Genomic DNA, 25,572 nt, shown 5'->3' with positions numbered 1-25,572 from the left:
TTGTATTTTTAATAAAGTCGTACCTTACGTCAATAACGCGGATACCGGCCCTGCCCGCCTCCTCTCACCCCCCGGGCGGGGCGGGGCGGGGCGGGGCGGGCCCGGCGGCTTCCGCTTCCGGCGGGGGCGGGCGGCGGTTCCGGTTCCGGCGGGGTGCGGGCGGGCGGCGGCATGGCGCGGAGCACGCTCTCCTCCCGCTTCCGCCGCCTCGACATCGACCAGTACGACGAGAACCGCTTCGTGGAGGAGCCCGAGGAGGCGGCGGCGGCCGGGCCCGACGCCGGCCCCGAGGTGGAGGCGCTGCTGAGGCAATATCCTTTGGGGCCGGGGGGAGCGGGCGGGCCCCCGCCGCCGCCGCCGCCCCCCGCCTCACTCGGGCACGGCCCGTCCGGCGGCGGCGAGCTGGGCCCTGGCGCTCCCCGCCCGCAGCCCCGGGCCGTGCCGCCCTCGGCCCGCTGAGTTTAGGCGCGCTGCGGCCCCGCCGTGTCCGGCCGCGCCCGTGGCCGAGGGTTCGTGGCCAGGTCCCCGCGTAAGTCGCCCCGGGCGGCAAGGGCAGGAGTGGCCGCGACGCGCTTCGCTCTTCTCCTCCGCACCGGGCTGGTGGGTGGCCCCGAAAGTCGCGGTGTTGTTGTAGGCACGTAGTCCGTCACCTTCACGGCACTGGGGTCATTGCGCAGAGCTGCCAGCGGTACCGGGCTGCTGACGGCGCGGTTTGGGTCCTTGACTTCTGTGCTGCACAGGGGACACGCTCCGAGCTTTCCATACGGCCATAAGGAGCTCTCCCGTGAACACGAAGAACCAGGCGATGAAGGTAACCGGGGCCGGGGCGCGGGCAGGGCTGTGGGCTCGGCGGTGGGTCGCGGGGGGGCCGTGAAGTGACACGGCGGTACCCCAGAGATCCGATCGCTCCCCCGGTGCTGCTAACGAGCGATACAGCAGTATGCCGCGTTGTCTGCATAGGTGATCCCCGTGTGTTCGCTCCTTCCTTCTTCTCACTCCTGAAACCTGAAGTGAAAAATGCCCGTCTGCTTGGTTACAGAGATAAGCCAGCCTTCAGCATAGCCACCGGTCCTCTGAGCATACTTTGTCAAACACAAGTCTTGGGATCGTTTCCAGCTTTGCTGGTTCTCACGTTATCCTCCTTTCCTTGTCTTTGCAGGAGCAGGCCCAGGGAACCATGCTTAAAGTCCTCATGTCTTTTAAAAGCAGTGAAATAGAACAAGCAGTGAATTCCTTAGACAGAAACGGCGTTGACTTGTTAATGAAGTACATTTATAAAGGATTTGAAAAGCCAACAGAGAATAGCAGTGCAATATTACTTCAGTGGCATGAAAAGGTATGTGTGTTTGGTGCTCTCTTGGCTCAGCCACGCTCCACGGGGTCCTTGTCAGTGCTTTCACGAGAGCCCCCGCAAGAGAAGTAGATAATGGCAGGGGGTTCCTCCCCGAGCCGCACAGTAACTGGCATTTTCTGTGGTCTTTGGTCTCCTTGAGCTTGGGCTCGTTAAGCCTTAGCCTGTACATCAAAGCTTACCCTCAGCCAGGGGGAGAGGTGAGACTTGTGGCAGGGCAGCGTCTACTGGAGGAAGCGTTGTGCCGTCTTCTGCGCCTAATGAGCGCAGTGGTCCCACTGAGGGGAGAGAGCTGGGAGCAGAGATGCGGGTGGTTGAACGGTGCAGCTGGCAGCGTTCCTTTGTAGCTGAGTATTCAGCCAAGGGGGTGCTCAGGCTGACTCCGGTCTGGCAGTTTTCATCACCCGAGTGCTGTTAGCCACATACACGTCGCAGCTCGGTAACAGGATTTAGCAAACCTGCTTGGTTTGCGCATGAGAGGCTTTTGAGATCTCCAGAAAGATTCCATGGGGATCCGGAGCGCTCCTCTCAGGATTCTGTGAAATGGCCCTTGTAAGACAGGGAGGGTAGGACGTGCCCATCTGCTGACTGTTGGACGTTCCCTCTCCGTGACGGATGAGGCATGTGAAGCAGCTGCTCCCGAGGCAGGAACCCGAGTGAAATGAGTTCATCTTCCCCAGCGGCAGGGGTTCTAGCTGCAGCCCTGGCTGTCAGTGCTCCTCCAGTGATCTCTAGGAATGCTGCAGCTCCCTGTACCACCGGCACTGTAGCAGTGCAGCCCGCTATGTCGTTTTCACAAAGTCTGGTTTTTTTCCTGCGATACGTAAAGACAGAGCTTGTGTAGAGTGATGCCAGCTATTAGCAGCTGTCACCGGCTTTGCAGAACCTTGACAGGGGAGGAGGAGGGAATTTCTCAGGACAGCAAAGAACACATTTCTGCTTGATTTTTTTTTTCTTTTTTTTTTTTCCTTTTGTTTCTGTTGTTGTTTCCACTGGAGACTGTTTTCAGGTAACCGTGGGTGGGTGCCCGCAGTGTGTAGCGTTACACACCACCACCCTGACTGGAAAGATGACAGTGCTTAGAGCACGTAGGCGCATGTAAAGCATCTCGTCCTCTTTGTTTTGAAAGGAACAAGGCGGGTCTGAAGTAGGCTGGGCAGGGTTTAAAACCTTGCTTGTGTGCTGCTTTTTGGCACTACCGGTAAGACGTGTGGCTTGCTCAGAGAGGAGTCAGCTGCTCAGTAGTAGTACCCGTCTGTCCTGTGGAAAAGGCCCGGCTGTCATCCCATGTGTATCAGGTTTGGTAACTCGGGAATGTTTACATGCGCACAGCGCACGCAGGTTCTGTTCCGAGCAAACGTTTTGCATTCATCTGTTTCCTGACGACAGCGAGGTGTCTCATACTGCTGATCATTGTTCTCGTTTCATACATTGCAATACCCCCTGGGCTGTATCTGAATTATGTCTGCAAAGTAAACACGCCTCATTTTAAGCAGTCAGCTTTAGTATTTATTTTTTCATAATCGCATCCATCTTCTAGACTTTAGAAGGATATGTTATTTACATTGAGGGATGCAAATGACACTGAAATGAGCCCTTCCTCCATTCCCATTCAGGGATACAGGAGGTGAGATGTTCTGCATCATCAACGACATGCGACATGGGTATCCTTCTCTAGATCCAAAAGATGGTTTCTTGTATTTTGGAGAATGTAATTTTCCCTTCAGATTTAGTGGTATATGGGTTACTAAATGACTGTATTTGGTTTTGTCTACCCTTCAGTCCCTTGGTTCTTATGTCGCGGAGTACATTTGTAGAACATTACTATGTATGTACTGCAATAACTTGAGTCAAAGATCACTCTCATCTATATTTACAGAGGGGAAGCGAGGCACAAACTTCCCAAGATCAGAACAAGCGAGGGTCTGAGTTCAGGTCTGAGCTCCCCCATGAGCCTTTTAACTGTTGGCCTAACTCATTCAGAGAACACACTGCAAAGAGGAGTCAGTGTGCGAATGCAGAACGTGTCACTGCGGGAAGGTAAAGGCGCTGGCAGGGCAGAAGGCACCTGCAGAGACACGAAGAGGTGGAACAGCCCAAGAACTGTATTTCCTGTTCTGGTGGTAGCAGCCAGCATAAAGAGTTGCGTTGCGGTCTGGGGCTGCGCGAGTGAACCCGCCTGCGCGACTGCTTTGCACCGAGAACCACCGCTGCCTGGCCTCGCAGGCACGTGGGGGCAATGCAGTTTCATCATGGAAACCTGACGCTGCATGGTACAGCTCAGTACCTAAATGAAACGACTTAAAATGTCTTGATGTCTGTATGTGCTAGAGAAAACAAATAGATTTTCCCCAATTAACTGTTTTAAAGATTTGAGAGCAAAAAAGGGGTAGAACAAGGCGGAACAGCCTAAGCTGCCTCTGTGTGAAAAGTAAGTTTTTGGAGAAGAGCTGTATACTATTCCGTTATTAAACACGTAATTGTTCTTTTAAGATGTGTTTTGCGTGCAACGCAGGGGCTAGCTTGCATGACGCAGTGACTCTCTGTAACATCTCTCTCCTTCTCCCATCCCCACAGGCATTAGCAGTAGGTGGACTAGGTTCCATAGTAAGAGTTCTTACAGCAAGAAAGACTGTTTAAAAGACTATTAACTTGAACCAAGACGACGATCAGTTTTGGACTCAGAAGAAGGAATGAGCGGAAATGACACTGGTCCATCTTTATTAGAGATTGCAATCTACTGAAATACTATGGACACCTCCTCTTGGAATGCTTTTAACCTTAAAGGTGGGGGAAGACTAAAGGTATTCCTGCATATTCTGACTATCAAATACAGGAGCCATGACATTCTCCTGATCCCTTCTTTAAAAGGCAGAGAGAAGGCACACTCCTGCCTCCTATTACTGTAAGTGAACAGGTATTTTCAGATGCTGCTTTATCGAGGTGTGGTGATAAAAGATCCTGTGTGTACTGCTTACTTAAGAGGTAGCTACGTCCTTGGCAGATGCAAGATCCTGACAGCTTATGGGCGGGAGACGTGTTTATTAGAATGGCAGTTTTGTACGTACGGTCAAAGAACTAATGGGACTATGGGGTTGGTTTAATTGTAAAGTGCCTGCTGCATCAATAAAGTTCTTGGATCACACGAGTTAAGTAATTTATGTTTTGCTAAATCATAAGTCTGACACTTATTCAAAAGCAGGCCAGCAATATACCAATTCTAAGCTAAGTGTCCACCTTTGCATGAATGCTCTTAATTCCAACTATTTACAGAATTTGTCCTCAAATCCTACTATGCTGGCTGTAGAGAGTGAGACCATGCTCAGCTGTTCCAATCACGGCTTCTAAGATGCAGTGAATATAATACGTAATCACCCATGGGTTGATTTTTATGTTCTTGTCCATCCTAGAAAGTCAAGAAAATACTTCAGAACTTACTAACTTATTTATGTATTAGTGCGTCCTCACCTCCTGCATGACTTGAGTATAGCAAAATGAGCTGCTTCCTTTGAGTCAGGATTAACGGATGTTTTATCCTTGATTTGTCCAGACAGAAGGACACAACTACTCAAACCATTGCTGCCTCCACCGTCAGTTACAGCACCCTTGGCAAGAGCGCTGGGGTTGTACAGCGTCCCTCGGGGGCTTGGCTGGCAGCGTGTGCCAAGTCTGGCAGCGTTATCTGCCAGGAAGGAGCCTTCCTTTTGGCACAAACGAGGATACTCCAAGTGAAGCAGCTGCTCAGGGAGGCCCTGCTCCATTCAGTCTTTGTTTTTATCAGCTGCCAGAAGTGCAGCAGCTGTCCCGGGTGAGAGATGGTTTTAGGAGGCAGAAGCACTCTGCCTCATTCCTGGCCTAACTCCCTCTGAGAAATAGGGGCCTTAATGACATGACTGACACACCCATTCTTACCCTGGGCAGAAGGTGGGGTTTGCTTCCTGCTTTAAAATCTCTCAATTTTAAATAGCTATAGCATCCCAGTGGAGATAACCAGAACTACGAAGAGAAAGAAATCACGATTAGGGTTTTGATCCAAAATGTATTGCACCACAAATTTCATAGTGTTTCATAATACAATCCATATTTACAGCATAGAAGGAAAGAAATCCAATGGCCATAGAAAGGATTATGTATACCACTGTTTTTATACAAGGGAAAGTGCATTAGCTTTTTAATATATGTATACACACCATTCTTGCTCTGATATCTAAAGAAAATTCAACACTTAAGAACTAGTTCTTACAGTAAGTTGATCCTGCATGAGCTTTGGGATCTTAAAGTGAAGTTGTGTTAGCAAATATATAATCTAAGATTTTATGTTGTCACTCTTTATTCTAGGCTGCCTGTACTGCTTTTCTTCCTGTTCAGCAGTAACCTTTCAAGCCAGGATCAACATAAACCGATTAGTCATTCAGCAGGCATCATGAGTAGAGGGAATCCCGTCCCCTGGTCTCGGGTCCCACAGAAATAGGCCAGGGCAAAAGGACATTCTAAAGAAAAAGACCTTAGAGAATAAAATCTTCCCAGAACCAACAGGGTTATCCTGCCCCCACTTTGTTTCAGTACAGGAGCAATTGATATAAATTGATATAAACTCACCTTTTGATTGTCTGTTTTCATATTAGAGCAGAGTTGTACTCTTCCCATAAACTTCCCTACGCTATCGTTAAGTGCCATGGATCACGTTACTAAAGACTGTGTTTGAACAAGCTTTAGAGTACTAAAAAAAATCCTGTTGGTTTTCTTAACTTTAAATAAATATAACCTGGCTCTAAACTGAGGAGTGTCACTTGTGCCAGGTAATAGCTACTGCAAGTACCTGTGTCTGGGATACGGCTGATTAACAAAGACTGGGGAGGTCAGCCAGGGTATAGATTTGCAGCACATTTACCGCTCTGGTAACTGACCTCACATGGAAGGATACGTTCATCTTTACCACAGCACAAGTGTGCGTGGAAGCAGGGAGCAGCTCGCATGCTGTAACTAACACTGCATCTCAACTGCCACCACCAAGGTCATTCAGACCCCTGTTAGCAAAGCAAAGTTAAAAACCTGAACAGTGACTGCATCTCCACTAGACGACAGGCTGAATTTTCTTGAATATATTTAATAAAAGTACTGTTTGTAACACAAACCTCATCGTAAGAGAATTACCAGAATTGCAGCCTGCTCATGGAATTCCATACGTACGTAGGTTTTTGAAAATACGTCCCATTTTTAAGCAGTCAGACTTACTGCTGCTTCCCCTTTTCATCTAGATATCGCAGTGGTGTTAATAACTACGGGCAAGATTGTGCTTCCACTCTGTGAGGCAAGTGCCACCTTGGTCTCCTTTTCTTAAGGGGGAAGGAAAGCAAGCTGCTGGAACCAAGATTTATTCATTAAGAGTTGAATTTTGCCTTCAAAACCAAAAACCTCATGAGCAGCATTTCTTCTACCATGTAGTTAGGACACAGTTAACAGCCCACTACATGTTTGTAACAGTTTTTAAGCATCAGTTATTTGAAGTACAGAAAACCACAACCAAAGAGGCGGATACTGGTTATGAAGATTTGTTGCTAGCAGACTTGGAAGAAAAAAAGTAAAAATCAAAGTATTTAGTACCAATATTCTTCACCCTTTGTCACTAGATTATTACTTTTTTTTTTAAATAAAAGGTATTCTCAGTGTGCATTTACAATACCTGGAATTCAGCTTTAAAAATTTAAAATGGTTAACTACCCCTTCTTCCCAACGCTAACAACCTACGGTACAGGCTAATAGATTAGTTTTAAAGGCGACTGAGTATTAGGTACTATAATTAAGACCATTTTAAATATTATTTTTCTTTAAGAAAAGTAAAATTAGACAACTCTAAAGTTGTGCTCTCAAATTAAATAATCATCATCAACATGCAGCCTTCAGGACTGCAGGCCAGGATATATGCACCTTAAATTACACAGTGATATGAAAAAACGCAAACTATTAGTTATGTCAGTATAACAAGGCAAGGCAGATTTCTTTTTTGGTTAAAGCTCCTGCTCCTGTTCTTTGAAAGGCTTTTCAAACCGTCAAAAACTCAGTACAGTACTGCCAACATTTTTTTTCGTTGCTTGCTTTCCACAGCGAGACAAGGAAGCTTTACTGTGCCTAGAGTTACTCCACTCTAGCCCTCCCTAACAGAAGCTGGAATCACCATCATAACAGATGCGCGTATTAGAAGCTTGGACTGCCAGCACCGGTATTAGTGAGGTTAACATTACCCTTTGGTGCCAAGAAAACAAGACCGATGAGCGCAAGGAGCTGACTTCCATTACGAGACCATCGAGACAATGGTCCCCAATTCCAACCCAGAGAGGTGTTTCCGTTTGTAGTGAAAATTTCTCCTTGCACAGTATTAGTTTTGTAAACAGTGTCAAAAGTTCTCGTACAAAATACTGCAATGACAGTGATTAAGACACACCTGAATTAGTGTGTTCAGCGTTCTTTTCACAGAAAAAAGTGGCTAGATGCTGACTGCCCATTTTCAGGTTCCCTTAAGGCCACAGCGTCCTTGGGCTCGAGATAGACGGCCGGATACTGCCTTTAGGAGATGGCTTTGACCCAAACCATGACATCTAGGACAGGAAAGCACAATACACATTATGCTAGGTTCACACTTTTAAGAAGCTGAAGATTTGAAAAGGAAAGAAAACGGTACATAGGCATCTCCCCATCGTTTGATGGAAAGAACTATTTATAAAACAGAACACTGCAGACTTCAGACTGGAGAAGTGAAGATAGTTTCACACAATCAAATCTGGAAGAAACAGCATCCATTTTCCACAAGTGAAGATGACTGAAGATGACGCTTACGTATATTCCTTTAAAATAATTACAGATTACAAATCTACAGTCATTTAAATGCAGTACCTTTAGTCAATCCAGTATTAAGCTGTTCCCTGAACAAGATGGCAGGGAAACCTCCCTCAGCTGCAATCATATGTAGACTGAACACGTCCAGCTTACTGAGTGGGCAGAGATGAGTGCAGGACATGGAAGGAACTGAGGCAGCACTTATTTGTGAACAGTCACTAATGACCACATAGCCAGGGACATGCAGGAGATCTTATTTTATGCAATGGAAAGGAGAAACAGATCTAGGTGCCTAAGCCCAATGTCAAAACGACAAACCAAGGATTAGGCTTCCTGCTTTTAAACATTTGACTGTACTCCAGCAAGGAGCTTCTAGCGTTCCTCCACGGACTGAGTGTCCGCTGAGCAAAACTGTGCTGTTACTCCTTCTCTGAAGTGAGGGAAATACTTTCCCTCACTGAAATGGACAACTTCCGACATGTATGTATATGATTAGCTAACATTTTAATAATAAATTACATTTATTGTAGCTAAATTTTTGAAAAGATACTTTTCATGATTTCCCAACATCTAAGAATTTTCATTCCATCTGTGGGGAGTCCTGTTAGAGACTACAAGTGGAACAGAACCCTTACCTTGTACTCCAAAGTTTCTTTAAGCATGTTTTCTTCCTCTTGTGAAAAATTCAGTAACACAGATACAGCTTTAATTAGATGGAATGCCTGAAAGAAACCACAGTATTTTGTTGCTTATGATGTTCTCAGGCTCTACGTTCTGGACTATGGTGCAGCACAGTTTTTCTGTAGGTTTGGTTACAGACTTTCTAGTCACAACTGTGAAGAGCAGACCAGCAGCCTTCCGTTATCCCCAGTTCCAATAGACTAGGATCGCCTGTATCTTATTTCTTCTGTTTGTGTTTCCTGGCTTTCTGTTCTTTAACATTGGTTTGCATATTTTGGGGAAAGAAGACAAATGGGGAGCCTAGTTAGTTAGAATAGGGAAGCAGCTTGGCTCCTGTGGCATCCTTGTTTTTTTTAAGCTTTGAAAAGTTGATCAAACCAGCATGTAGGCAGGAAAGAATCATGCCGTTTTAAATATACGCTTAAGTCTATTAACTCTATAGTACTAATATTCGAAATGGGGGACACAATGCAGAGTTAGTAAAAGTCAAGCACTCAGGATACAAGAGTCGCACGATTACTTCTTGATCTTACCCACTGACTTGCAGTTAAGCAAAGTATATTGTTGGCATTACTTTTTTACCTTTAACTTTTTTGATACCATGTGAAGAATGTGAAGGAGCTCCAAATGCACAAGGAATTACCTCTTACAGATCAACAGCAAGTGGTTTATGTCTTTTTGTTGGTTTTTTTTTGCTTTCTTAAATGTACAACCACTCTAATTAAATGTACAACCACTCTAATTACATACTCCATATGCTTTTTAGAGTAGTGCAGAGGGAATATGTTGTAGCTTCAGATCTTTAACTTCCAGACATAACTACCTCTTAAAAATTCACATTTCCCTTTAATTTAGTTCATAATAATCTGTACTTCCAAACATATCACTGTTAGCTATTTCACTTCATTGTGCTGAATCAGTTAACAACTTTTTAAGTGTAAAAGTATGGAACTGGCATAGATGTGTCCTTAGCAGCTAAAAGGTGGCAGTTTCTGGAGAAAGACAGACTTAGAAAGAGAAGGTAAGTGTACATCTTTACCTCAGATTCCCGGCAGGACATGAATTTTAGTACAACATGTTTAAGGTACTCAAAGTTTATCTCCCTTGAGTCATTTAAATCAGAGTTGTTCGTGACAGTCACAGAAGCATTAGGCACTTCAGAATTTGCTTTTTCACGTACTTCAGGTACCTCACTGTCAGGCCTTATTTTCTAAAAAAAGAAAGAGAAGTGCATTGTAGACTCTGCCAGCTTGACACTGGGAGAAGATCCGGGTCCAAGATACCTAACACAGAGGGCTTGTATCCACAAGGTGGGTACAGCCTGGGCACCAACAGGACAAGCTTCTCATCCTTCATGGGATCACGGTGGCAAAGTGTCTTCACCTCTCCCTAGACTCTAGGACAGAAGCTCATTGCTGTTAGCGTTACATGTACATTACCCAAACCAGCATGGAACTGGCTCCATGGTAGAAACTATCACCTGATAATTTTGTCACTAACCTGCTCTGTGCCTTTCAAACGTGGGCTTTCTCCAAACCAATTTTCAAGCTCAGAACACAAATAACATCATCAGAGTATTTTTAAACCTCTGTTAATTTTTTTTTTTTTAAATAGAATAATTTTTTCTTGGAGAGGAAAACTATTGTAAGAGGGATTAAAGGGGAGCTTACCCTGGGGCAGATATCACTCCCATGGTAAAACTTAGCTGAATGGCAGCTAAGCAACAATCAAACTACAGAAATATATTAAATGCCCCAGATTACCAAACACAGGTCTTCTGTAGCTAAAATTCTCCGTTGCAAGAGCTGAGTGGTGATGGCTACCTGTCACACCATCCATTCAATAAATGATCCAGAATAATGTACTTCCTTAATTTAAGGGTTAAGCGATCTGCCGGCAAACACAAGGAAACCGCAGACATCCCTAGTAAAAAAACTACGCTCTAGCTAGCAGTCAAGCTTCTGGAGTTAGTAGTAGGGCAAGTAACTGTCAGTAAGTGCCAGCTGAAGAGACTGAAAAAACATAACCCTTACCAACTCTTTCTGGAGGGTTTTCTTGAGTTCTGTCATTCTTTGCTGTAGCTGCTTTATCATCTGTAAGCAGAGCAAAGGATAGTGTTAATACAGTATTCATTCTCAGGACACATTTTGACCCACAGACATCTGGAAAAACCCATGACAAACAAGTGTCATGAACGAAACAATCATTAAACAACACTGACAGGTCTGAAGAAGCAACCCGAATGTCTTGCCTTTCTAGCTGCACACATTAGCAGGCACATGACAGGATACTTGGGCTTTCGTGTGACAGCACAGTGGAAGTGAACGGAATTCACACAAAAGGGCTCTGCAGGAAAGCTGTAAACAGTATCATTTGGTGCATCTTTCCTCTAAAGTAGGTAAGGATTCCTACAATTCTGGCTGCAGTTTTTATCCGCTGTTGCTAGATCCTTGTACAATCCAGAAGACAAAAAGTTTACTCACAGAATACTGGATTCAAATCGGATCTGCCATTTTGGTAAGCCTGTCCTAAGGCTGCAGCACGGGCAGCACCAATTATTAGGCTGCCTAATTAAAAGGGGAAGGACTAATAGCTGTTTCTGCTGTTTCAGTTCACCTTGTTTTTCTCAGCAATTTGCTGTTCCAGCTCTCTGTTATCCTTCTGAAGCTGAATGACATCTGCAGCTGCTACCTCTCCATTCTGTTCCACCACACAGTTTTCTGGAGAATGTAAATGCTTGCTGTTCAAGGCTCTTGTTGATTCCTCTAGTTCTGAAACCTATAAAAATTAAGAGAGTGAATTGCAGAGATATCATGACATTTGCACCCCATGAACACTCCACAGGGATAAAGCTAGACTTCTTTTTGGTTGTTGTTTTTTTTGGAGGGGGTTGCTTTTTTAAACCAGAAAGCATTAGTGGCAATCTAGTTGGCTACATCTCTCACTGGCCTGCTTATTGCTTTTGGGTCTCTGTCTCATTGGTTTCATAACAGTTCTCTCAAGACTTTTTATGAGTCAAATAAAATAAGGCGTTGTCTTTCATAAACCAGTCACAGATCTGCCAGGAAACAGCTTTCTTCAGGAAGACAGGGAACAACATAAATAATGGTGGTCTACACTGCTGGTGTTTCAGGTCATGAGCAAGTTGTCAGATGAACAGCTCCGAGCCTGCATCACCAGGCATGACAGAACTGGGGTCCCTTCACACCGCCTTATTTTCCCGAGAAGTCTGAACAGATCAGATTTGCAACTGCACTCACATTTTTCTCATGTTCTCTGGCCAACAAGCACTCCTGTATCTGCAGCTTCAGTTCATCAATCTCCTTTCTTGTTGTTTCTTCCTTCTCCACTGCTTGCCTATGACTTGCTTCTATGTCAGATTGCAACTGATGCATTTGCAGCAAGACAGCTTCATGATCTGAGAAAGGAGAGACCTGCTTAGTATCAGTCTACTGAATCAAATGGGAGTTTCTAATTATTTTTCTTAAACAAAGCAAGTTACAGTGACAGTAAATCCTGACCTTTTTGCCTTGCTCTGTCATAAAGACAGAAAGATGATGGAATGTAAGCCACCCAAGCTCACATGCATGTTTTTGCAAAGAGGTAGCCTAACTGTCCGAAAGTCAGGGCGATTTTAATACTTAACAATATAATTATCAATTGTACTTGCTCTAAAAGACCCCCATCAAAAGTCTACGTGACTTGTGCCGTGACTGCACAGGAACACTTGGGGCTGAGCTGCGAGCACCAGTGGCTAGCTGGCACAAATGGCTACCAACACACGGCTAGCCGATGGAACGGTGCAACAAGAGGCTACAGTTTTGTTCCCTTTCTAATTAATGGCAACACACAAGAGAAACACGGTGGGGTTAGGAACTGAATGATGACTGCACTTCATTTTTCAGTATGACTGTGGAATATCAGTTTGCAGCTGCTCTTTAAGAATGTAAATAATCTTTCAAGCAAGTGCAGTTTTTAAAGTGGTGCAATGAAGTAGCAGGTTTTGATCTGTATCATTTATTTCATGTTTTGCACAAAACAATCATTTACAGAAAGTACAGCAAGATTTGTTACTTTATGGTGTATAAACATAAGACTTTGATTTTAAAAAGTGGTTTTGTTTTTAAGGACGCAGTAGAGAGACTGTCCAATTGTTACTGAAGGATACAAGATTTTGAAAATTCTAAGAGATTAAATATGGAAGAGAAATCTAGAATTACTACAATTTATCAGGCAAGCCCAGGACTAGAGACTGTACTTAGATAAAGCTGTCTGGGATACAGTAGACTCGTTTGGTCTAACCTTGACTGAGTTGGTTTAGTTCTTCCTTCTGTTTTAGAAGCATATCACATTTTTCATCAATCAGCTGGTCTTTTTCTTTTATTAAGGAAGCCAGATGTGAAACCTTCAAAGCAGGCAAACAAACAAACAGAAGTCATTAAAGATATAAAACTAGAAGAAGGCACTGAAAGATTTCAACATATCTCAGAGGTTCAGCATTTTTTTTTTGTGGGAATGATTGGAGAAGAATTTTTGTATCAGTGACAAAGGCAGTGGCTGGTATCTATAACTGGCAGGGGCTGCCTGAGCTCTGTGCTAGGCAATACAACACCTTGAAAAAGTGGTTTGTGCAGCATTAGCGTTACAGATAATACAATGCGGATGTCTGTGATATATCCAGACTCACAGAAGGCATCACCTCTACAATGCTGACCTCATTAGAAAGCGCTGAAGTCAATGTGCTGTAGGAGCCAAAACACACTTCGCTTCTGGTGAACTCTGTGCCACAATTACAGATTGCCTCATAACCAGCAGGTGGCAGCTGTAAAACAGCCGCTGAGCAAAACCAGAGATCGCTTCATACCCCTTTTACATATAGCTGGACTAAGCACGCACAGATATACAGCAGTCCCAGAACAATAAAGAAATCAAAAGATGGGACTAAATTCAGTCAAACTTTCTCAGTTGGCAGTTCCCAGCTTAAGCAAACACAAGCTCACATTATCCACCATGACCATTTTTAGTAAAAGAGCAAAACAAGACTACCTAGAATTTACATTTGGTTACTGGATACAGCCTTCTCCCTATGAGGACGTTTACAATTTTAGAACTGAGGGACAAAGATGTGATGTAAGTGCTGAAAGGAACAGTAACAGAATGAATAGGTTTCTTCAAAACAAACTGCCAGCTAGTCAAAGGCTCAGGATGGCTGGCCCACTGGGACTACACACCACCTTACAGATGTAAAGGGCTCTCAAATATCAGTCACCTTCATTCTGAGCAAATGTATTCACTTGCTACTACCTGGTCTTCCCCTCAGTTGTGCATATTCAACTGCCACAACCTGCCATAACTCTTGAGCCTACGAACTTATGAATATCCTTAACTTTGCAGTCAGCAGCATTTTACATTCTTCCAATGGAATAACTCACCTAAGCCGATTACGTTCTTGTGCAGGCATTTATGTAGACACCCTTAAGTTTCAAGTTTACTGAGGCAACCACTGCTGTCTTGCATGCTAAGGATATGATTCTGATTAATGTTCCCGACTCTTATGATAATTAAGTCCAAATCTAGTCTGGTCTGTGCAAGGTGGGGAGCACCCAAATATATTTTAGACTGTCGGTATTAACCAACCTGCTGTTGCAATTCTTCCCTTTGTTTTCGTGTTTCTTCCAATGCTTTGGCAATTTCAACACTGACAGTCTCTCTGCTGCTCAATTCATTCTGGAAACCAGAAGTAATTCAGAGGTTACTCGAGACAACTAAAATCAAGTCAGTCTCTCATCTTTAAACCCAAATCCATTAGCAACTAGAATTTGCGGGTGTTCTAACACACCATGATTTACACTTCCAAATGAGAGTTACTGTTTTGTTTTACATGTGCAGATAGCAGCAGTGCAGTAAGAGCAACACAGAACTGATGCAAGAGGCCAAACATATCCAATGCTTAAAAGATCTTCTAGCTTGAAGTCTCTATTACAAAGTAGCTCCTTCCTACAACTGATCTTTATTCCAATTGTGCATCCAAGAGTAGCTACAGAAAAACCTTCCAACAATCTAAAATTACAGTCAAAAGACTGAGTAAAGCTGTAAATACCTGACCAACTTAAGATTTTAACTTTTGTTTTGAATGCTATGAACGGAACTTGATGCTGAACTATTCTGTATTCATTACTGCTAACAGGATTTAAAAGCTCTTCATGCCTGACAATATGGGAATGTATTATTTCTGCCTGATTTAGGCAGACCCAAACATTCTGTTTCAGAAAAGGATTAGCCATTTACAATGCTCCCCAAATGCATTTCTACTGAGTACCAAAGATGATTTACAGCTGTAAGTACGTGCAACTTGAATGTAATGTGACTGCAAGTACCGAGAATGTAATACACCTTGCCGTTAACTGTTTCTCAAACTCAGCTCTGTATTTAACCAACGTCACTAGCCAATTAAGCCCTTACCTTTAGCTTGTTCAATTCAGACTCTTGTTTTTTTAAAGAACTCTCATACTCTTCTCTGCTTCCATTAAGATTTTCATTTTCCTTTTCCAACTGGCTCTATAAAATAAAGATTAAATACTAAGCACAACTATTCTAATGCTTTGTTTAAATGATTAAACACATCAAATGTTTTGTTCATATTTAGTTTCTCAAAGTATGAGATCTTCTATTATAATGCTAGGAGTGCTGAAAAAGAATATTCAGACAACATGCAAGGTCTACAAGCCATGTCAAAATAATTTTGTGAAGACTCACATGGCGCACTGAACAGTTTCTCTACTTACGATCTTGTGCTGAGTAGCTGTTTTATCAAATTCCCAAGCTGTTTCAAGAGCAGCAATTTGAGACTCCAGCCCAGTAACTTTCTGATCGTACTGATGTTTCTCACTTAAAATCTGTTGCTGTAGTTTACTTCTTTCATCCTTTAGATCAGTTTGCTTAAGAGAAATAAAGAACACTACGTTAATAAAATGGTATTTTGAAGCTCTGACAAGAATCGGACGCCATTCCATGTGACATATACTCAAACTGAAGCAACACTATTCCTTCAGCAGCAGTGTCATGTACTTATACACAGACACTAGTTTAGGAGACAAACAGCAAGAAAACACTTGAGTAACGAAACAAACAGAAATGAGTCTCTCTGGGGATGCTGAAGACTGATCAGTGAAACATCATGCAGCATACTCACCAGCTTCTGGATCTTCAGATCCTGCTCAGCAGCTGCTTCTTTGCTCTTTTTCAATGCTTCTGTTGCAATCTGTAGTTTTTGTTCCAGTTCTTTATTCTAAAATATAACCATACATTACATTCCTTATCCATTGGCATCTACATTATTAGAAAAAACCATACAGAATGCAGGATGACCCAGCAGGGGAAGGTAAACATTAAAACTATGAAACCATATAGTTCAGAGAGACTGCCTACTTGACACATGCTGCTTTTAAAAACTTTTCACCACACCACTACCCCCCAGCAATGGTTGCACTTCAGCTATTTGTTTCTTACGACAGGGAAGATATGCGTGAAATCTCTAACTTCATAACCTCTGGGCCCTTCTCCACCACTGAAGGTGGGGAGATGACCAGAGACATTGATCAATTAGACTTTCCTTTCAAGACTAAATGTGACATGTAGTCTCACCTTTGGCTGAGAGCACAAGTGCAGTGAGGGGAGGAGGTATAGGGCATAAAGAGCCTGGAAAGAGCGGGAATTTGTAGTGAGGGGGAACAAAACAAAACAAACAACTTACCTGTGTTTCCAATTGGTTCAGAGTCTCAGTGTGATGCGTTCTGTCTGTTCGTACCTGCTGCCTGGTTTCATCCAGTTTCTGCTCAAGAGTAGCTTTCTGAAGATTACATTGAGATGAAGAACAAGAGGAAGGATGGACAAAGAGGTAAGATTTTTTTAAAATTAAGATGTTCCTTTATATTTCATTAATAAAGTCAAACTAAAATGGAACAGTTATTTTGATGTGCAATACAGCTTTGCTCTTGGGCACCAGCAAGTTTGATGCTACTGCATAGGGCCTCCATAGATCATGTTGGCCTGGGGATGACATCATTAAGAATGGGAAATCCACTGGCATCCTGTCATGATCCAGATGTAAACTCTAATCAGCAGCCAGGTCATAATTTTCTAACCCAGGCCAAGTTTAAGGGATTAAAAAAAATGTTTTTGAAAGCTTAACTTCTTCTGCATCACAGCAAACACACAAACAAAGAAGGTAAACCATTTGCTAGTTATGGTAGTTACTTCCCAAAATGTTTTACTACCCCTACGCAGACTTTAAACTGGCTTGAGTTTACTAAGCCAAGTTCATTTATCATAGCAACATTGAGTTGATGTGTCTTGTAGGCAAGCCTGACCAAGGAAAAGCATACCTTCCCTTGCCTCCCCAGGACCCAGCTGGGGAAACATTGCTCCAAGCTGATTCTGAACAGGAGCATCAGTGCTTGAGAAAGAGATCGAGAAGTAATGAGAAAGGACATTGGCCAAAGCTAAGTTCTTTGTTTTCAGCTGTTTCTTAACATTTCTGAGGCTCAAGCTTTCAATATATAACATTGTTTGTACACCTATGTGTAAAAACAGTTCCCCTCCCTGTCCCAATGCTTTGCAAGTCCTGATAATAGAAGATGAAGAACAAGGAAAAGTGTGCACTGTTCTCTCTAAGGAGTAACCAATAAAGCTCTCAAGTTGTTCTACCTCTTGTGGGCACGTTAAAAAGCTGCTCTTTTGCTTCTAAGCAGTCAGATGCATTGCCTAAACAGACAATGCAGAAAAAGCAATAAAGGCATCTGTGCAATACCTACAGAAACAGGCTCCATGTAGTCACCCACACAATTCTGTCCGGCATAGACAGTGTGCCAATATACACTGAAGGGACAAAATGTGCCTGCATTACATTATCATACATTCTTTCCATGTGTGGTAAGTAATGTACGTCCTAAAAAATCTAAGATGGCACTTTTAAGCTGTGTATAAATGTATAATTACCTCCTTGAGTAGCTCCCGCACATGTTCGTCCCCTGAAAGATTTCTTTCTAGCTTCTTTTCCAAGGAACACACTTTTTCCTGCAGCTGTTCAGTAAGTTTATTTCTCTCAGCAAATTCAAAAGTCATCTGTGAGAACAAGAAATTACAGAATGTTTTTTGTAGCGAAGCTTTCATCTAATCCATTGTGGTTTGACTTTAAAAAGTGCCACTAGAAAGACAGTCTTATTTGAAAAGACAATACGATCCTAAAACACTTTCTAGACACCAAATTTCAAACTCACAGTGCGTTACCCAAGCGTACACCTTTACACCAGCCAACAGCAGATGCATCTGAAAATACTTAACCTTTTGCTTGTGTTGTTCATATTCCACCTTCAGAGATTCATGCTCCACCTGTAATATTTCCAGTCTCTTCTCACAACCAGAACCAGCAACTCGAGCCTAAAAATTTTGAGAAATTACTTGCTTTGAAACTTAGATTTCCAAAACCACATAACTGATATCTAATCCAACTTCTGCACACAAGGAGCTCTCTGAATCAAATATCACTTAACTCAAACTTACATTTTGCAAGTCTACAGAAAGCTGCTGAATGACAGTTTGTAGCTCCTGTTCTCTTAACTCCAGAGCAGTGATCTTATTTTCTGCATTTGTCTCAGCTGTCATTAGTTCATCTCTTCACAGAAAGAGAATAAAAAGAAGTGACATACTGTTCCAGAAAAATAATCTTTAGCAGATAATTCTGCTTCTTATGAAAATGGACTAGGCAACATCAACAAGATTTTCTTGTCCTAAAACCAGCCACTGCTTGACTATACATTTTCCAAAGAAACTGACTGTCAAGCATTCAAACTATGAAAAAAAGAAATCATAACAAGCTTACAAAAACCTAAACAAGTACTACTTCAATTGGCTTGAAAAGAAATATAAACTTGGCATTTACATCCACATCGGCACACCAGAAGCAATTATTCAGTCAGCTCACTACATATATAAACTCTTTCAAAAAGATAGAACTGGGCATGAAGTAAAAGCATAGGGGAAATGAATACATACTCCTCATAAAACACCACATCCATACCTCTGTGCCTCTAGCTCCAAGAACTGCTGCTGCAACTCTTGAAGATCTTTCCTTAGGCCTGATGACTCCGTGCTTGCATCCCGAAGCACCTCTTTAGCGTGGGTTAGTTCTCGAGTGCATGCCTCTAGTTCCTGCTCCGCTTTGCTCAGAGATTCTTCCTTTTTCAAAAGCTGAATAACAGAACGTTATCTTTGACAATACAGGTGACCTGGTAATACTGATAAAGCCTTCTCATTGAAACTTGTCTTTTTTATTAAGTTATGAGCTGAATTAAATGAAATAATAAATAACTCCCAGAAAAGTCACTGAGAAATAAACTTTGTAATATTATATGCGTGTACCTATTATCAGGATTTTGACGCTGACCAAGACTGTATATAAGCATTAAGGCTAAAAAAATTAACACAGAGCTACCACTAACTCAGTATTCTAACAGAAATTTTAGAAAAAAAAAGAAAAAAAATTTTAGAAAAAAAAAGTTTAAAATAATCTTACCATGTGTTTAACTTTGGCAATTTCCTGCTGCTGAAAGCCCTCCAGTTCATCCATTTCATCTCTTTTTTGAAAAAGGTTCAAACTCTGCTCCCTCATTTCTTGTAACTGTGTTTCAAGCATTTTTTTTTCCTGATAAACCAACAAAACCAAAAGGAATCCAAGAATATCTGTATGCTCATTTCAAGTCATGGGAGTTTAGTTAAACTCTCTGGGAAAGGAATCTTGTCTTGCAGCCGTAAGGCGCTCTGACGCTGCTACATGTAGAACTAGAAGCCCTTCTAGTTCACATCGCAGTAGGCAATGTGGAGCAAATTACCAAACTTAAAAAATCTCAACAAAAATCCCCATTCATTTCAATGCAGCCAATGATCACCTAACTGAACTCTTGAAAATAGACAGCAAATAGCAGCATGTGTAATGTCTTCATAATCAGAGATACTTTAAAACAGACTAAGCTAAACAGCTGGAACAACTACAAGATTGAAATCCTGTATTAAAAAAACCCCTCCCAAATAGTTTCATTTATTTTATGAAACAGATGACCTACTGCAAGACCTCAGACGACGTCACTACCTCCTTCTGCATCCCAGCTGCCTCCTCTGTAATAAAGTAAACTCTTGTTCCACCTCACAGAAGTACATCTTTCTCATCATAACCCACCATTCTTTACTTCCCCACTGAAAAATAATTCCAGAAGTATCTCCCGAAGCATTGGGGCTAGTAACGAAAGCAAATCTCTGGCCTCTCCCACTGAACAAAGATCAAATAATAAAAATAGAGTTGAGCTGTAGGAAGTATGCAGGCTGGTGTTTACAAACACACACACACAAGAAAAACAAAAAAAACCCCCAAAAGTGAATTACCTTTTCAACTTGACCCAGTTTTTCCATCCACTCCTGAACAAGAAAGAAAGGGGGGGGGGGGGGGGGGGGGGATGGGATCAATTTGTAGACTTTCAAGGATAGCAATTATGATTAAAAAAAAAAAAAAAAGAAGAATTTGTATTGTTAAAAGAGATACTAAGTTGTGGTAATGATTAAAAAAATAATCAGCAAAAGAAAAGGAACAGCTCATGTTTTAATATCTAAAGGCTGAGGAATCATTTATGCTACCTGAATACATAAGCTTTATGCAAGTAAAATAAAATAAAAGTGATAACAGGTCTACTGCAATTGAATCTTACCAAACACAAGCACAAGCTTAACCTTTCATGAGAAATTGTTGTGGGCTCTTTTTAAAAACAGTAAGAACAGTCAGAACAATGACAAGTCCTACACCATTTCTGGCATTTGAACTTAATACTCCCTTGTTTCCTCAACATTGGCACACTAAGCAAACACAATGCAGAACAACTACTTTAATTAATGGCAACACCTGCTTAAAACATCAAGGTCATGCACTCAAATCTCCACAGACAGTCGAAAGCTGAGCTGTTCAAGCTCTGTTACCTGGTCCTTTTTTTCTAAGGCCAAAGCCATTCCTTCAGCCATCTTGGCTCGACTGGCCTGGTGAGCTTCATTCTGCTCCTGAAACTTCCTCATGGAGGCTATTAAACAGAGAATCACCAGCTATATTAAAAACTCATAGAAAATTGAGAAGCGATTTTAAGAGATAAGTTATTTATAACTTTAAAGAGCTGCTTCTGCAAGTAATTAGCCCCATCTTGACTCTCTAGCACTAACGCTGTGCCACTCATTACCTCACGCTGCTTGCACATTGGACAAATGCCAGAAATAACAGAAGGTAGCAGTACTGCTCCTCCTTGGATTATAACAAAGATACCGATTTCAAAAGTTTCTCCTGCACGTCAGCCCCAAATTTGGCAAAAGGAGTATAACAACAACTTTGCTCAACAGCCAACACACTACTGCTGCTTTTTACACTGTAAATAATGCAAGAACTCATGTTCTATTTCTTCGCAACCTAGAGGTGCGCAGTTTGAAAGCAAATGATTAAAACATCTGTACATCAAACCCGTTTCCTTCCAACCATAACAGTTTTCAACTTTAAAAAAAAAAAAAAGGAAAAAGAAAAGTACGTACAATCCTGATGCTTTTCTAATGCATTTTCAAGCTTCTCTTTTATCTTCTGCAAGTTTCGGATCTGATCAGCATAATCTTGTGTGAGGAGGGAGAAGCACAGACCAGGAATGAACAGACATTGGGGAAGGAAATTACCAAAAAAAAAAAAAAAAAGAAAAAAGAAAAAAAAGAAAAAAGGATGAGTGGAAAATGACGATGATTTTCTCAACCAGAAAATCATTCCTGCTGAGGAAAACCTGGGTGACCACAACAATGAACACAAGAAAATAGTTCCATACTGTCCATAGGGTAAATGGTTGGTTGGTACAAACAGGAGGACCTGTCCTGGGTGTGCTAGCTACACAAAAAGGGCAGTACCAGAGAATGAAGAACTATTCCCACTTTTTACTTCATTCAGGAACATCGATCTATTTAACCCTGTTTAGGAAACGTCTCCCTCTCATTGGAGGATGCGAGGATGGGACAATTCACAGACGCTTGCATCCTTGTTCCATACTGCTTGTTGTTCAAGTCACACAGTATTTCTGAGAGTGAGCTCTGACTGGTGCTCCCACCTGGCTAACAAACTCGCACTCTTACCACTACTGCGCCTACCGAGCAGAGCTGACGAGGCAGGCAGATTTAAAAAACAAAAAAAACCCACACATAAGCCTTGGAGAAGTTTATGTACAATGGAAAGGAGGATTTACTTACTGATTGGGCTGCTTGCACGAGTCTCTTGATGCTTAGAGCCTACCTCTCTCATACTAAGCCCCAACCAGCACTTTTAAGTTTACCTTACGCAAACAGGTGAACACTTTGCCCTTTCAAATTGCAGTGGGAAATCATCTTTGAATCCTGTATTTTCTTGATCTGAACAGGAGCCTGATAAGTCTCCTGAATAAATTAAAATAATCTGAGCTGGCTGTAATCTCTCCTTATTTTCCAAGGCCTTCTAAGAGCTTTGAGAAGCAGCAGCATAACACAGTTTAGCCTAGTCCCTGATCCACCCCATACAACAGGGATGGAAAGCAGTGTCAGAGCAGAGCCCTTACTACAGCTTTACAGAACAAGGTATTATCTTAAAAAAAGCCTCAAGACGTTTCATGTTGAATCTTTTGCTTTTTCTTCATTTCAAAGTTCACTTCTTTAAGGATGGGACTGTGTTACTGTCAACATCAGAAAGCTTAGATCCTAAGAGAAACAAACCATTATGTACACAGAATAAGTAAGATAAAAGTGGGGAAAGACACTATTTGAAGCATGGGGACAGAAAGCTATCCCAGCTGTTCAAAAGAATCACATAAATGTGTCGTGAAATCCACAGAAGAGAGTCAGTCATCTTTGTAAAAAATCAGTTATATTGGATGCTACCTAGATGACAATCAACAGGGTTGTTACAAATCAATTTTCAAAAAACCTAAACCCATGTATTTTTAATAAATTAAAGCACTTAAGTTCAAAGGAGAATATTTCCTAAAGTAATAGGGTTTTACATGTATCAAGACACATACCAGACAGCTTGACCTCCAGTTTTCTTATTTGTTCATTTCTTCTCAACAACTGGGACGAAAGATCCTCTCTAGAGCTGCTTCCATCAGAAGCCTTGGTAGAAAAACAACACTCATGTAACTCACAAAATTCAGAAAAAGCGACCCTGCCATATATTAACTCTATGACAACAAACACTATCCCACCTAGGAATAACGCTTCAGCTTTTCACATAAAGGGGCAAGTTGTACTAGCACAGCAGAATGTGTAAAAAATGCTGAAGAAGAAAAACAGGAAGGGCTTAAATGGTCAGCTCTGCAACGCTGGCCTGTTCCATGAAATACAATGCTTTTAAAAGAAGTCATAGCTGAAAACTAATTGTTCAAACTGATCACTGAGGAGACGGCATAACAGAATGACTAAGGGGGGAAAAAAAATTTGGCTCTACAGTTCAGGTTTCAGAATGGGTCAAAGCAAAAGTCTTTTGGAAAACTAAGTAAGGTGAAAAGAAACGGTAACGCTCTTCATGTGCGATAAGCTTGCTTAAGCACTAACGCAGTAGTCTTTCCGTGCAATGGTCTCTCCATGCAAAATCCACTGCATAACTGACTTCTGATTCTCTATGGGCTTTTTTGCTCCATAAAAATCAATCTGAAGAGCAGTTAAATGAATATTGATGAAACAACTAATTCTTGGAGGTTTTCTGAAAGCCGCTCAAGACTTCAGCTACCATCATTATTTGTTTTCTGTTCGCTAAACGCACAAGACGGTAAATGAAATTTCTACGTGAGAATTTAAGTGCAAAAAAATTCCAGAAAAACACAAGACATATATTTCCATTGTAAAATGTACTTAAATGTTAGGAGTTCCAGCTTTCTGCTTAACAGAATTAGAATTTCAGCTGAGCTTCAGAAAAAATGAGTTAAAATTCAACCGGGTAAATAACTTCTCCATTTTGCAGAGAGCGAAACAGAATCATAAAGCGACTTGCTGCAATACAGCGGGTACTGCTGGCTCCAACAGCGGTGCGACACTGTCTTAATCCAGGTTTTGAAAAATATGATAGCCATCAAGGGGCCAGAACATCACATGGTTTCATTTAACCCACATGCTCCTGGAATTACACAGCTTGCTTAAACAATGCTTCAGAATGAAAGAGAGTTTAAACCAGACGTTGGAGGAACTACAATAGTGGTTTTTAGTTTGTACAAGAGTGCAGCAAACTGAATACATGTTCCATAAACAGTGAGCTCGAGTAGGAGGAGCACCAGGAAGCCAAGAGGGAAATGCAAGTCCATAGCAAGATCGTAGCTAACCAGTATTTAGCTGGCTTTCCTACTGCTTCAGTAATTAGTTTTACAAACAGGTATCTTACACGTTACTAGAACTTTACTGATCATTTTATGTCTGTCTAACAACGTTCTGTATTGAGATAGCTTTGTAACTCATGTTTACATGGCAATATAAGCCTCCTAGTAACTCCTATGGTTAACATACAAACATTTTTTCCTCAGTATTTAAGTTTATTCAAGCTAACGATTCATTTATGCGTTAAGATGTACAAAGACACCACGATATGTATTCAACTCATACGCTAGACTTAAAATAGTTGTTTGTAAAGCCGTAATAGAAATGCTGTATGAGAAATCAAAGTTCAAAGCAAGGTGTGACTTACAAAGTCATCTCCGGAGTCTGCTCCCACGGACGTAATCGACTCCTTACTGACAGACCTGGGTATCCTGGCAGCTCCTCCTGGTCTGGGAGCAATAGCTGCCTCTTCTGCTATCTTCTTCTTCAATTTTGCAAACATTTTGCTGCTCTATAGCACTGAAATAGCCAGGTACTTTGAAAAGCCACTACCTCCAATATGGTTAATATACTGACGCTCTGTTTAAAGCTTCCAGATGCCGGCATTTAATTTTGTGCCTCATCCACTCAGTTTTATTGCATTTCTCGTTCCATTAAAGCCTTCCTAGACTAACAGTACCTGCAAATTAAAGAGATATGGTTTCCACACTAAAAATTTCTACTCGCATTAAACATTTAAAGATAGGTAAGTGCCTTTTATTATCACACCTGTTACAATATGCTAAGAAGAAAGTCACCTACAGCAGAACCCTTCAAAAGAATAACTCAAACAAACCCAAACCGTGACAGTACTCGGCGGCACGGCTGGCCCCCGCCGGGACGGGCAGGGGCCGGCGTCCGCTGCGGGAGCGGGCTGCGGGCGGGCTACTCTCCACAGCCCGGCGGCTCTCCGCAGCTCGGCCCCCGCCCAAAGGCGAGGGAAGTTCGGGGCAGGCCGGTCCCCCCCGGCAGGCCGGTCCGCGGCAGCTGCCGCCCTGCTCCGAGGCAGCCGAGGACCCGCCGCCGCTCACCCGCGGCCCCCGGGCCGAGCGCTGCGGCCCGGCCCCACCGCCCCCCGGGTTGCCCAGCCCGGCTCCGCGGCCCGCCCCACCGGCCCCAGGCCGCCGCCGCGCCAGGCCCCGCCCCGCCGCCCCCCGCCGCGCCCTCACCGCCCATGGCCTGGCCTCGCCGCCGCCGGGACCCCGCGGCCGCCGCTTCCCCTGGCGACGCTGACCCGGAAGCGCCCCGCGGGCCGGAAGCAGCGCGGGCCGGCG

The 25,572-nt window shown here is 42.7% G+C and overlaps 2 protein-coding genes across 2 annotated transcripts; one reads left to right on the top strand and one right to left on the bottom strand.

Annotated features, from left to right (window-relative positions):
* Positions 1-101: 101 nt before the first annotated feature.
* Positions 102-4,496, top strand: ARPC5L (actin related protein 2/3 complex subunit 5 like). Its single transcript, XM_075519893.1, has 4 exons — positions 102-312; positions 740-811; positions 1,160-1,336; positions 3,929-4,496. The coding sequence occupies exons 1-4, from the start codon at positions 172-174 to the stop codon at positions 3,989-3,991; spliced, it is 453 nt and encodes a 150-aa protein (XP_075376008.1). The 5' UTR covers positions 102-171; the 3' UTR covers positions 3,992-4,496.
* GOLGA1 (golgin A1) lies at positions 4,483-25,572 on the bottom strand. The gene is made up of 23 exons (XM_075519890.1): positions 25,468-25,572; positions 24,627-24,938; positions 22,975-23,065; positions 21,482-21,556; positions 20,888-20,985; positions 20,303-20,335; positions 19,440-19,568; positions 18,945-19,114; positions 18,428-18,539; positions 18,209-18,304; positions 17,864-17,989; positions 16,620-16,715; positions 16,059-16,154; positions 15,652-15,804; positions 15,329-15,424; positions 14,504-14,593; positions 13,169-13,271; positions 12,127-12,284; positions 11,483-11,644; positions 10,900-10,959; positions 9,906-10,076; positions 8,821-8,907; positions 4,483-7,947 (listed from the first exon to the last, which is right to left on the bottom strand). The coding sequence occupies exons 2-23, from the start codon at positions 24,759-24,761 to the stop codon at positions 7,867-7,869; spliced, it is 2,418 nt and encodes an 805-aa protein (XP_075376005.1). The 5' UTR covers positions 24,762-24,938; positions 25,468-25,572; the 3' UTR covers positions 4,483-7,866.

This window comes from Mycteria americana, chromosome 17, assembly GCF_035582795.1.
Source record: "Mycteria americana isolate JAX WOST 10 ecotype Jacksonville Zoo and Gardens chromosome 17, USCA_MyAme_1.0, whole genome shotgun sequence".
NCBI lineage: Eukaryota > Metazoa > Chordata > Aves > Ciconiiformes > Ciconiidae > Mycteria > Mycteria americana.
Note: the sequence above shows the minus strand (reverse complement) of the source record. Positions and strands in the feature narration are given on the sequence as shown.